Raw genomic sequence first — 13,250 nt, forward strand, 5'->3', positions numbered from 1 at the left:
AAACAAGGACAGGACTCAGCAATATAAAGCCAGATTATGGGGGCATTTCTGGGTAAAATGTAACATATACGAGAATGTGTGTACACAAAAAAACCAAAGCGCGTTGTGAAACTGGGACAGTTTCTGTTTGGCCCAAAGGGGATTATGTGACACTTGAACATTATACTGGGTAGTTTTTTTCCCCTCTAAGTTTGCACATGCCGCCCCCCCCCCTCTGCCCCCGCCCCTCCCCTCCCCAGAGGGGAGGCTGCAAGAGAGACTAGAGAGAAAGTGAAAACATTCGGTAAAAGTAGTGAGTAGACCTAGGCAGTTCACACTGGAAGTAGGAGGCAGCAGTAGAAATATAAGTAGGCCATTCCAACAGTTCCTACAAATTTCCACCGGAAAGAAGAAAACTGACAAAATTAGAACGGTTCGAAAGTTCTCGCATGCGTTTCCTATATAATTGTATTTACAGCAAATGTGATTTCTTTAGTGCAGAAGTCTCATTTTTCTCATTTCCTTTCAATCAGTAGCCAATTTAGACCCTGGAAACAAGAGGTGTGCAGACTCTTTAACCAATCAATTACTTCAATTAAGCGCTTAAGAGCAGGCCGACACAGCGGCCCTCCAGGACTCAAGTTCACCGTCGCCACTTGAGTGCATTACTTCCTTGTCATTCAGTGTTTTTCAAAGTTTTCCTCATGAAACTGGAAATAATCAGAAATGGAAAGTGTACATTCAGCCTTGACCTTTTGGACAGTGGGAGCTGGGAGCATGGTACTAACAGAGAAGGAGCTATACAGCACTACCGCAGATATGCCTCAGCACCTGGCAGGCAGACAGCATAATTCCGTGAAGAAGATGCCTTGGCCGGCTATTGGTTTTTGCATTTCATTAAGAGGAAGGGCATCGCTGTCACCCTGTGTCAGACTTGGGCTAGAAAAACAAGGAAGCTTTTTAACTACGCCCTTCCACTCGGATTCTAGTTGTCAGGCACAATGCACGGTCCTGGGCTTTTACCCCTGGGGTGATATTTATAAGACGGCTGAGGGCGAGAAAAATCTATCTTGCGTAAACGGTCATGACAATAAAGGCAGTAAGAAAAAAGCTTTTAGTTCTTAAGAAAACTCCTAACTTATTTGTAGGCATTGAAGGGTTTACCCGCACTATCACAACACAAGACAGAGACCCAGGAGATAAGATAGATAGAAAGACTGCAGGCCCGGGCCACTGGAAAACGAAGAACGATTTAGAGCTGAACAAAGCTGTCAAGGTTCTTTAAAAGGCTCCATTTTGATTGGGTAGGAATTGTGTTTTTATTTCCTTTAGTGGTTGCTGGATAATGGTCAAATGTTAAATATTTTATGAAGGGGGAAGGTGTTTTCACACATGGGTAGTTATTCAAGGGGACCTCCATTTGAAAAGGTCTGATAACCCTGATACTTGAACATGCTTTGAAATCTACAGTTTACAACTGTCATTTTGAAAGAACAATTTAAGCTAACTCACACTTATTTTGGTAGCATCCTTTGACATCTCTTCCTGGGGCAACACCTGTATTGAGAAAAAGTCAAAATGGGATGAAAATAAAGGCAAGTCATAAAATAAGAACATTCAACAGCTTCCAGAAGTTAACTATGATGTCATGGTTCTGCTTGATACCGACTGTATCCTTTGGCATTTTCATTAGAGAACTCAAATCTGGATAGAACGTGATATTTACTTGCAGTTACGACATTTACTTTGCTTGAGTGACTGGAATGGAGAGAAGAGTGTACTGGGGAGGTCAACGAATAGAAACGATTCTGTTTAACAGTGACAGCAATTATTTTATACAAGTTCATTTAAGCAGATGGAAGCCAGACCGGATCTGTTTGGGTCATAACACAGTAGTTACATTTAAAGCTATTTTAAGGAGGTAGTGTGAGCCATCTGGGAAGACTATTCTGTTGGATAGTAGCATGAATTATGCAGGAAGAGGATTTTTTTTTTTATTGAAGTTGCTTTAATGAATCCCTCCCCCCTTCCAATTAACGTGACTGACAGAACAGCAGGAAATCAGAAATCTTCCTTTGGAGAAACTCCTCGGGTTTATTTAGCAGCAAATCTTTCATTCTTTCTACTGTGCATGCCTTCCATTGACAAGAACCGGTAGCATTTCAACTTTTGACAGCGGCTGAACAGACAGCTAGCTACCTGCTGTGCTTCACCATTTAGCTTAAAGCAGACTGTTCCCCAGTCTTCTCGAAAGCAAAAACAAGATCCTTAATTACTCTGGTTTCACATTCCAATAATCCACCCATCCATTATCTATACCCGCTTATCCTGAGCAGGGTCGCAGGGGGTGCTGGAGCCTATCCCAGTGTGCATTGGGGGAGAGGCAGGAATACACCCTGGACAGGCCGCCAATCCATTGCAGGGCACAAACACATTGCAATAATGACTGTTTCATAATATTCTTGTATGATAAGGTAGTTATCTTGTATTTGCAGAAGAAAACATGCCATTAAAACACACGCAAGCATTTTTAATGAAGGACTAAGTGTATATTCTATCAATAATTTACTGTTATTCCTGAGGAGTCGGATTATGAAACAGGCTGTATAGAGAGAGCTGCTGCCGTAGTGTGTGCTGCACCATTAAATGCCTCTCTTTCTTTCAGACACAAAGTGTGCCCACACACTTATGCACACATACGGCCGCATACAAACACACACAAGAATGCATAATACATATGCATGTACTGCTGAGATTCTCTTGGGCTCGCTCCAGGTGCGTGATCTTTTTTTTCCCCCTGACCCATAGCCCTACCCCTCACTCTTGCTGTCGGTCACCTGATTGGTCATCCAGCCCTGCTTGTCTGTCCATTCTTTGTGGTTCCTGATGTACCACCACTGGATCTCCAGAGAGTAGGAGGGAGAGCCCGCCCCACGGAACGAGCAAGCCATCTCCACGTCCCGCCCACTCTGCGTTGTGATGTCATGGGGGACTTCTGTAAAGAGCGCTGTCGGGGAAAAGGATAAAGGCGATAATGCAGTGAGACGTGCTGTATCGTGAGCTCACACACAAAAAGTCATGTAGTCAGTTTTCATTATGTCGCTAGCTTGGAATCATTTTATTCTTCTGTGAAACTGAATGCTCCAAACAAGTACAGTAAGAGATAGATTAGCACATGAACTTAATCTTTTGAGTTCTCAAAACAGCATCATGTTCTTAAATTTTGTGAGACTCAGGGAAACTGACAACGGGCATTTTATGATAGCAGACATTATGTGCACTCCAAAGAAAATAATGGACGGGGCTTGAATAATTTAAAATAAATAAATGAATAAATGTAACTGCTTATCTCTCCCATTGACTTATTTAAACAAATCAACCTATGTACAACTTTCTTTGAGAATATACTGTACAGTATATGCCAAAAGTATTAGACCACCTGTAGTTTAAAAAAAAAAAAAAAAAAAACATGAGGTAGAAAATAATTCAGTTAATATATGCACATTTATTGAATAACAAACCAAAGCACAAACACTTTTTTCAGTTTCTACCTAAAATAACACCAAAAGATTACTTTTACTTAAAAATCATCTTAGACATGACTTTCCTCATTAAAGCCTCCTTTGGCTTTAATTGCAAAGGGTGGGAGGGAGGTGGAGTGGTAGGTAAATTAACTGAAATCTTGTCAACAACAACAACAACAATAATAATAATGATGATGATGATGATGAATCTACTCCTAGTTTAATTTAGAATTTTGGCATTGATTTTCCACCACATCCTTCTCATAATCAAATAATTTATAGTCATCCAAACCAGATGTGTCTGGCTCAAAAGCAAAGTACGCATCACTGTTCACAATTATTTCCAAGCCAGGACAAATACATTTTTGTTTCCGCTTCAACAGCCCATGTTCTCCCTCACCATGATCCGGCTTTCAGAAAGACCCACTGAATATCCAGTTTAAGAGCTGAATTCAATTTAAATTGTATTTGTCTCGCGCTTTTTGCAAAGGGCACTGTCACAAAGCAGCTTTACAAAATATCCAGACCTGAACCTGAATTTAATCAACATTTGTTTTCAACTTTTATTCCACAAACACAGTTTGGAGAGCAAGTTTTTGATAAATTCACAACATTGTGTCAAATGTAAAGATGCATATTGATTAAATCCGGGCCTATATATCTGGATTTCTGTACTTAAGTGCACTATACTATTCTCACAGAAGGCCTTTTCCTGTGGAACCAGAGGAACACATCCTGTGTTAGCAGATCTGGTGAAAGAAGGTAACTGCTCGGCTGGCCCATCTCCATGCATAACACGGGCTGCAATCCCACACGGTTCTGAACTACCTCTGCAGAAGAAGACATCAGCTTCTCTGATCCCAGCACATCCGACCATTAACCGCATCCAAATCCTCTTAACTGCTCCTTTAAACAGATTTTAATTTGCAGCTAATCCCCTTTATGAACATGCAACCACAGAGGGAGGCTCTAAATAATAATAATTAAAAAACAAAACAAAAAAAAAACAAAACTTTAATGACATTTAAAATGGCCGGGGAACTGACTGCCATCTACAAAGCACAGAAATGTGTGGATATTAGTATGGTGAGTAGTTTTTTGATTGTCAATATAAAGCATTTGTCATTGCGCATCACATTTCAATGACATCGCAATGACTTGTGGCTTGGAGCAAGAAAATAAATTTCAGGTCATTTCAAAACAGCTTTTATAGCAACATTAGACCCCTAGGGATTGCCCATTATTATTTAAGAATTAATGTCATACTGCCAAAACTATGAAACAAGTATCAGAAATCATTGTAGGTTTAATTAAGCCAATTCCTGTGGTAAAAAAAGTTACCTTATTTTGAAATCTATGACAAATTATTCACTGACAGAATACTCTCATTTCACTTAATGTTTTCTTTTTGTCTAGCCTACATTTCAGTCTTTCAGGCCAGGTTTCTGTGAACTTCACAGCATGAATCTATATTTCAGAAGTTTCTGTTCAGTGCTAAAGGGTACATTTTTTTTTCTAGACACCCACGAACAGCATTGTTCAGGCATCCATTTTACATTTCAGTGACATGGCAGACAGACAGCAATTCCATGGGGGTGGGGGTGGAGTACAGCTCGCAGACACAGAGCCTGGGAAACTGAGAGGCATCTGACTGCAGCCTGCCGGTGAGTGGGGCTCGATGTCAAGCCCCGCCCTTTCACATCCTGCCCCCTATTGTCCAATCCGGAGCTCAGAAAGACAAAATTTCTCATCACCAGGTGCACGCGGCAAGGGGCGGTGTCGGATGTCAAATCCCACCCATCAACATCCAACCCCGCCCTCCCACATCCTGCAGTGAGATGTTATTGGGAAAACTCGCCATCCGCACTAGCCAGAGCTCAGCAAGTCTCCCAACCACTCCTGTAATTTCAACAGCCTGACAACCTCCCAAAGCAGTTTTCAATTGCTCCATCCTGGGGGAATAGATTTTTCACAGAACTATTTACAGAACAGCTTGTGAATAAGGTGATTCACCTTATTGTGTACGAGTGTGTAAACAAAGCTTATGCCTTATTAAAATATACACAGTAATCTGTAATATTCTCAGTATACAGTATGCCGATGGTATGCAGTCACAGGCCTGTGCATAGTAATACATTTTTATGCATCTGAATAATACCGTTTATATGCCAAAGTCAGATCACTGAGAGCATGTCCACACAGCACCACAGTTAGCCCTTAGGCCACAAATTAGTCACCCCATTTTATGTGACAGGGACACTGTGTACATGAAAAGGAAAAAAAAATGATTTGTTTTCTTTCTCTCAGGAATGATTAGCTCAGCTGTATTGTCATGCTAAATCCATGTGTTGTTATCACCGTTCCCTGTAGTAAATGAACAAGAATAGCACCATTGGCATGCAAAATTGGTTTATAAATGGAACTATACAAAAATAAAGGTTAATTGATTGGATTGATTAGCAGCTGATTATTCATGCAGCTAGCCTTCTCTAAATGATCTAGATAATCATGTACATTCATCAACTGCTTTTTATTGTCCTTGCTGTAATGTAAGTAGAGGCACAACAGAGTTGCAGCGGTGAGGGGTCAAGGTGATAATGTGATGGCGTGTGGAGCTTTGCCCTGCCCTGGAATATGTGCATACATAAGCCATTCATATAAGGCAAGGTTGATTTCAGTCTTAACGGTTCCGAACAATCATTTTCGCCCCACGTGAAAGTGTTTCTTTCTTGCAGGGAGGGCCGTCTTTCAACACGACTTTGCCCCTGTCCACAGGCACAGCCAGGCGCCTGGTTGTTTGAGGAGCGCGACTCTAATATTAGCCATATTTCATATCTCCCCGTCACTACATCCGAACCCAATCGTGCATTTATGGGATATTCTGGAGGACACGCGAGACAGTCTCCCTCTTCCAGCAGCGAAGCGCGAGTCAATTAACGTTATCATGGAGAAGTGTCATTGCAGCATCCGTCCTGCAGAATTTGAAATGCTGGTAAACCCTATACCAGGGAGCATGAAACCCAATGGCTATAGACAACTGGTGTGTAATGCCCTATTTAGTGACTTTACTTTGGTGTTTTATTAGGCTAATAATAATACTTTATCTGCAACACCTACAATACCTGGATAAATGACAGCAAGTATCTTCAAAGCAGAAGTTACCACACAGGTGAGACTAACTCGTTAACTAAGCGAACTATAAGATTCACTGCCTATATTTATAACCAGTTTGTCTGCAAGGAGACCTCAGTGACTTTGAAAGAGAGGTGACAGCTGGTGCGTGTTTACAGGAAGGTTCTGTCACCAAGACAACGCAAGTTACTGATGTTTCACGAGCAGCGCCATATAAGGGGGTGTCAACACGGAGCGCATCATCAGGAAAGGGCAGCTGTGGGTGGAAGGTCAGGATGGCGAAGCCTGCGCATGAATTCAAAATGCAAGGCAAAGCAGGGCAGGCTACATTTTACCCAGCGCCAAGAGCAGTTTCATCATAATGGCACATTAATGGCATCGGTTTGCATTTTATACACATATACAGTGGCCTTAAATTATTCACATCTTTAAAAGAAGGGGGAGGGGGGGGACCTGTATATAATTATACAAACTAAGCTTTTTTTCAATGCTCAGAACTTGGGAAACAGTCTACTTTTAGGATTCAATGGAATCAACCAAAGACAAATTTTTCACTCGAAGTGTCAAATACTGACAACACTGTTTTCAATATACTGCATTTTCCCTACGCAAGGATAACTACTGGACCTCCACACTGAATCTTTCAGGTGCTTTAGCTGTGTTGGTGGACTGCACTCATTTTTGATCTGATTTACCACCACACTGTTTGGAATTAACTGGGATGTTCGCTCAGGGTGAGTCAGTTAGCCTTGCACTGAAAAGGATAAATTGGATGCGAGCTGCCCACAAAAGGTTTTGGAAGGTTTATCATTCCAGAATATACAAATACAAGCAAGCCCATGTACAAACAGCAATAAGGAGACCTGTAAGTAGCAACAGCAGTTGGTGAGCTAAAATTGTTGGAGCAGAAAACTTGTCCTTAAAACTGATTTGACTCGACCGGTTTTCACTCATTTTCCTTAATTTGTGAATTAATCGCTGTATTGATAATCACCATCTGATGTAGCCAGCACTCCTCAATTAGGTCATTTATCGAGTAAAACAAATATGATTGTATTGCAAAACGTGCATATTGTATCAACATTTCTGGAGACATGCAGACCTCTTCCTTCTCCGCATTCACACTCAGATTTTTTTTGAATTTATCATTGAGTCACCCTAACACAATGTGAAAATGCTGTGTTACCTGCCACTTAGTCAGATTGTTGGCAAGCTTCTTAATCAAGGAAAGTGAATGAAAACAGGCTGAGACCAATGACCAGTTTAAACAAAAGTTGTCCACCCCACTAATTTTCAGCATACTGCTACTAAGAAGGCCTGCTTAAAAGACTTTGAACTCCCTGAAAATTAAAAAGAAAAGGTCTTCCCCATGTTTAATAGCCTCTCTTTCGGTCCTAAAGTTTCAAAGAAATAAACTGTTAAAAAAAAAAAGCCTCACCATCAGTATTAGAACAAAATAAACTGAAACCAGGGTGCACGGAGAACCCAGTACACACAACCAAATCAGACCTCTTACAGCCCAGCTTATATGAGGCCAAAGGCAGGTGCAAGCAATCAGACCATCAGCAGCTCATCAAGGGGGCCCAGCAGAGAGGCAGGACAGTGCCACAGAGTCAGCGGAAGGGGGCCGAATATTCACCACCTCGAAACAGATTCAAGATGGCTATTTAAAAACGGAAAATATGGGGCCAGTTCACCATTTTCCGGCAGAAGCATGCTTAGGATACTTAACTCGTTGAAAGATCCATTTTTGGCAATGCCTGAGCTTCCTAGCAGAGGAAAAACATACAAGAGACACTCTGATGAACTGATAGAGAAACACATCGTTTGCGTCTTATGCTTTAAATGTCAAAAGGTCTTTTTCTTAGTGTGAGGTTCACAAAATTAAAAAGAACTGTTTATATTTAACATATTTTGACTTGCTGTAACCAGCACCTCATACAACATGCCAGTCATGAAACCATTAACAGCTATGCAAATGCTGTCTAAATGTTTGAAGTATGCAGCTCCTTTTCTCAGGTTTACTGAACACCAGAGTCAACTTTAAGTAGACTGAAATGAGTAAATATCATACATAACCCACGTCCCTTTTACCGTGCTACGGAACACTGTATTTATTGTACAGTGTGTCATGCTTCACTCCACTGTAACCACAGGCTTCACCCTTCTTTTGACGGCTTCCCATCTCCAGCTTAATTGGCGTAGTCAATTGTCTAACCGCTTCTGTGCGTGCTGCATACAAAATGTACTCCGTGGAAATGTGGCAAGCCTCGGGTCGGGGCTTGTTGTGAATTGATTGGAACCCATTTTATTTCTCATTTCTGAAATCTAATTTCCATACCCTCTATTGATTTTATATTATCTGGTGGAAAATGGCGAAAGATTCATAATTCACATCTTGAATACACTCATCTGATATTTATTCCCAATCATTACATAAAACAGTTTTTTGTACTGCTGAGTTGTGAAGTTCTGTAACGTGTTTAACTTGATAGAAGTGCGTGGATATTTGTTTGATGGGCATTCAAGCCTTGCAGCCTTCTCAAACAATGCCTGTGTTATTTCCACGGAAAGAAATTTGCACGGCATTTAGAAAAACAGTCCAGAAACAAAGGTGTTTTGGCGAGAGAATAAGCACACAGCATTTGCATTTTTTCATATCTTATACCAGGGGTGTCACATTTCGGTCCTGGAGGACCTCGGTGTCTACAGGTATTTGTTTCCTTTCAATCAGCCTCTAATTAAGGCCTTGAGAACAAGGAGTGTGGGCTCTTTAGCCAATTGTTCATTTAAATGAATTCGCTTGTGAAACACACCGATAACCAGCAGACGCTGTGGCCCTCCAGGACTGGAGTTTGATAACTCTGCCTTATACGTTTGATAACGAAAACAGCCTTGGAGCTTGCATAAATATCCTAACAAAAAAAAAAAAACAATCACAGAAAGTGCAATTGTTGAAACTGTATGTACATATTGTATTTGGGGAGCTTCAGATATTAAGCTGAAAATTCTCAATTCTCTTAAGTTTCTCTGAGCGGCTGGCCAAAGCAGTCTCTGTTACAAGAATATCAGCAATGAAAGGTACAAATTTGATAGAGGTATGTCATAAAAACATACAACTCTACCCTTTCTCATTTTTGAAATACAATCGGGGGTTATTTGAATTTGGTGAAGCCTCCACCCAACCTCATATACTAGGTGAAGGGGGGCAGTAACTGGGATCAGGGAGATTTGGAGTAGCCGTCATAAACAGTATTAGCTTGCGAGCTAGCTAGTAAATTGGAACACAGACGGTACCTAGAGTATTCCATGACATCACTCTCAATAAACGACCACCATATTGTATGGATGGAGGATCACATTAGCAGGGTAGACTGGAGTGATTTTGGAGGACAGCAGCATCGATCGCTGAAAAATATCAGCTAAACCCAATAGATACATCAACACTGGCTAACTAAAATATCAACTCTCCTACAGAATGTCAACAGTGTGAACCATACATTTCTCCTAGTCTGGATTAATATCCCCTCATCCCCATTCTTTCTCACCAGCAGTATTCTATAAACACATCTGTTCCTGCTGGATAATTTTATGACAACCAAATATTGCACAAGTCGTGGCCATGTCTGCAATAGCTTGCTTTGGATCAACTGAATAAATTGTAGTTACTCAAATCATAGTAATGTTAAACCCTTGAGGTCTGCCACACTTCAGTGAAGCTACATTTTCCTTAAAATAAAATAAAAGTAAGACTTCAGCATGGAAGTAGACACCTTGATCACGATAAACCTAGGCTAACATTGCCGTTGTCTCCTCAAAAACCACTTTCAGTGAGTGAGCGCCTGGGTCTGCAGGTAACAATCAATCATTAGCCTGCTGCCGTTCTCAGATCCAGTTGAAAAAGAAAGCAGTATAAATTACATGGCTATCGAGGTAAACGGGGGAAGCTTTGACCAAAGACTTCTGCTTAATCTAACTAATCCTTTTTGCGAGTGCCAGCCGACGCGAGGCTCTGAACTTCAGAGGGGAGGAGCGGGAGAGGGAAAGACGCTGCTGCTTCCATCTCGTCTTTGCGCCGGCAGCGTTCTCCTTGTGTGGAGCGCAGCGTGCAGCGTTGCTTTTGCTCTGAGCCCCTGGGAGCCGTGGGCTGGTGCTGCTCCTACTCTTCTTCAGCACGCTGGGCTCTGAAGCAGGAGGGCTGGCGGGGGGAGGGGGGTGAGGGGGTGGATTACAGCATAGATGCAGAGCCCGGTAGACCTGCGTTAGTCGAGGGTGCTACAGGGACCGAGGACGAATATTTCCGAGGCAACCGCTCCGGCTGACATCGTTTGAGTGGCGGCGGGAAGGCGGGCCCTGCCTTATCAGGGACGCGCAGCGGTCGAACTCCGTCGGAACGGCGCAATAAATAAAGCTTTTGTCTGCGTCCTTTTCAGCATGCCTTCCTCCTGTTTGCTTTCCCTGCCCCTCCGCAAACTCAGAGCCAGAGCCGGAGCCGGCTACTGGCATAAACACTCCCTGCAGTCTTTTAGGGCCACGGCCATCCCTGGGCCCCACAATTCAACCTAAGTGGCGGGTGTGATTTATTCTGGAGCACTTTGGGGACACAGCCGCATGAATTCTTGTTTTAGGCCACTAAAACCCTGGGGCCAGGGGTTCTGCACAGACAGCCTCCATAAACTGCGGTGGGAATTTTCCTGCATTTGATTTTGGTTTGAAAAAGCTGGAATCTGTTTAGGCCAGACGCAGCTCCTATGTGCATATAAAGCAGTGGGCCATGCAGGCAGTGACCGGAAAACCAGGAACGCCAAAGTCAAGTCACTGAACAGATTGTCGAAGCGCAGCCGTTAGTCGCGAACCCGGGTGCACTTGTCCCAGGTCGAAATTTGTATTTTGGCCAGTTTGCAGTTGCTCACCTGTTTTGCCTTGTGCTTCAAATTACTGCACAGACACCATGATTCTGGAGCGTTGCTTTTCTTTATATTTACACATCGGCATCGCCGCAGACACTCCTACTCATGAAACATTAGCATGTTCAGCTGATTTGGTCACTGAAGCTCTCAGTGAACGAACCAAAATGACCGCCCCTCTTTCAAAGTCAGAGATTCCCTCTTGCAGACATGCTAACTACAATAATAGGCAACCTGGCTGGTCTGGCAATTCTATGCATGACCCTGTGACCGCTGTTATTTGCTTAATGAGCCACACCTGCACGGCAGCCTCCCTTGCATATACTTCTTGTCCCTCAATTTACCCAGTTGTTTCATTATTTTAAATTTTTGCTTCTAGGTTTTCCAGTTGAAGTTATTACCTACTTATTGCAATTATGCACTTATTGCACTTAATGCTGGTTAATACACACTGTTTCCCTATCCTAACGACAGCTACGGCTGTATCCCAGATTCCCGCAGTGCTGTCTGAAGAAGACTCAGGTTGAAACGTGCTGTGTGTACCTTCGAGCAGGCATAAGCGCAGCGAACATGTTCTGTGGTTTCTGAGATTCCGCGAGCACACTTTAAGCTTTACCTTCTTAGCTCATACGCTCAAATATGAATGCGGTCAGTCTAATCCTGGCCAGAGTTCCTCCGTCTTCTTTGCTGTTAATCACAGAAGGCACAGAAAGGCTTTTTTGAGTGGTAGCGGTTTCGGTACAAGCCCTCTCCACTGCCGTAGCGGCTGGCTAGCCTGGCTGGTGCCAGTGAACGGCTTCACTGCAGCACAGTGACAGGAAGCACCGTCGTCTCCAGAATTATGCTCATTCCCACCAACAGCAATTACCTGAGAGACAGTCGTTTATGGCCACAATCATCCCTGGGCAATGCAATTCAAAATTGTGATTTATTTTGGAGCACTTTGGGCCAACGACATCATTCTTGTTTTTGGGGGCTGCTCAGCTGCCCGGGGTTCACGGCGCTTAGAGGGAAGTCCGAGCGCTTTCTTTCCGCCTTCCCCCTCGTTATCTCCCCAATCTTCAAACATCTGCTTTACCATCACCGAACTTACTGTAGGCGGTTAGCGTTCCTCACTCAGTTACCAACGCTAATGACCGCAGGGCAGGTTCTCGCTTGCGGGTGGACCGCGGGGGACAGGGTCGAGCAGGACAGGCGAGCGGACGCTGGGCCTCGTTCCCGTTCACCGCGCCCATCTCAGGGCCAGACCAGAAATAAAATAAAGTTCCTGGCTCAGCAAAACCCGACAATTCAGAATGAGAGCACTGGGGGAAGGGGCTGAAGATTTAAACACGAGATTCCAGAAGGGGGGGGGGGGGGGTGGTGCTTCACGCTGCAAAGAAATATTTCCCTCCGCTCTCCTTCTCTCTCTCTTTCCTTTCCTACCCTCTTCCTTTCTGATACAAAATTTAAGAACTTGTTCAGCTCTGCCCCTTTCATCTTTCCCCAGCTCTCTCTCCCCACCCCTCCCTCCCTCCCTTCCTCCCTCATCCACAGGAGATGATTGCAGTATCTGCAATATCTCTCTTTCTCTCTGTGGAGCACTGATTGACAGTCCTGACTGCTCTCTCTCTCTCTTTCCGGGAGCAGGATCCGTGTTTTCTTTGCTCTCCGCCCCTCAGTCACACACTCACGATTTCACGGGCTCCCCCACAGGCTCCGGCAGATG

At 43.3% G+C, this 13,250-nt stretch overlaps 1 protein-coding gene across 1 annotated transcript in view; it reads right to left on the bottom strand.

The window, feature by feature from the left end:
• Positions 1-13,250, bottom strand: part of vstm2l (V-set and transmembrane domain containing 2 like) — a 40,859-nt gene that overhangs the window by 5,727 nt on the left and 21,882 nt on the right. Inside the window, exons 2-3 of the mRNA XM_064305663.1 lie at positions 2,817-2,986; positions 1,492-1,536 (exon numbers count right to left, since the gene is read on the bottom strand). Of these exons, the coding sequence (XP_064161733.1) occupies positions 1,492-1,536; positions 2,817-2,986 (215 nt within the window). The remainder of the gene's footprint in view (positions 1-1,491; positions 1,537-2,816; positions 2,987-13,250) is intronic.

This window comes from Anguilla rostrata, chromosome 13 (assembly GCF_018555375.3).
Source record: "Anguilla rostrata isolate EN2019 chromosome 13, ASM1855537v3, whole genome shotgun sequence".
Classification (NCBI taxonomy): Eukaryota; Metazoa; Chordata; class Actinopteri; order Anguilliformes; family Anguillidae; genus Anguilla; species Anguilla rostrata.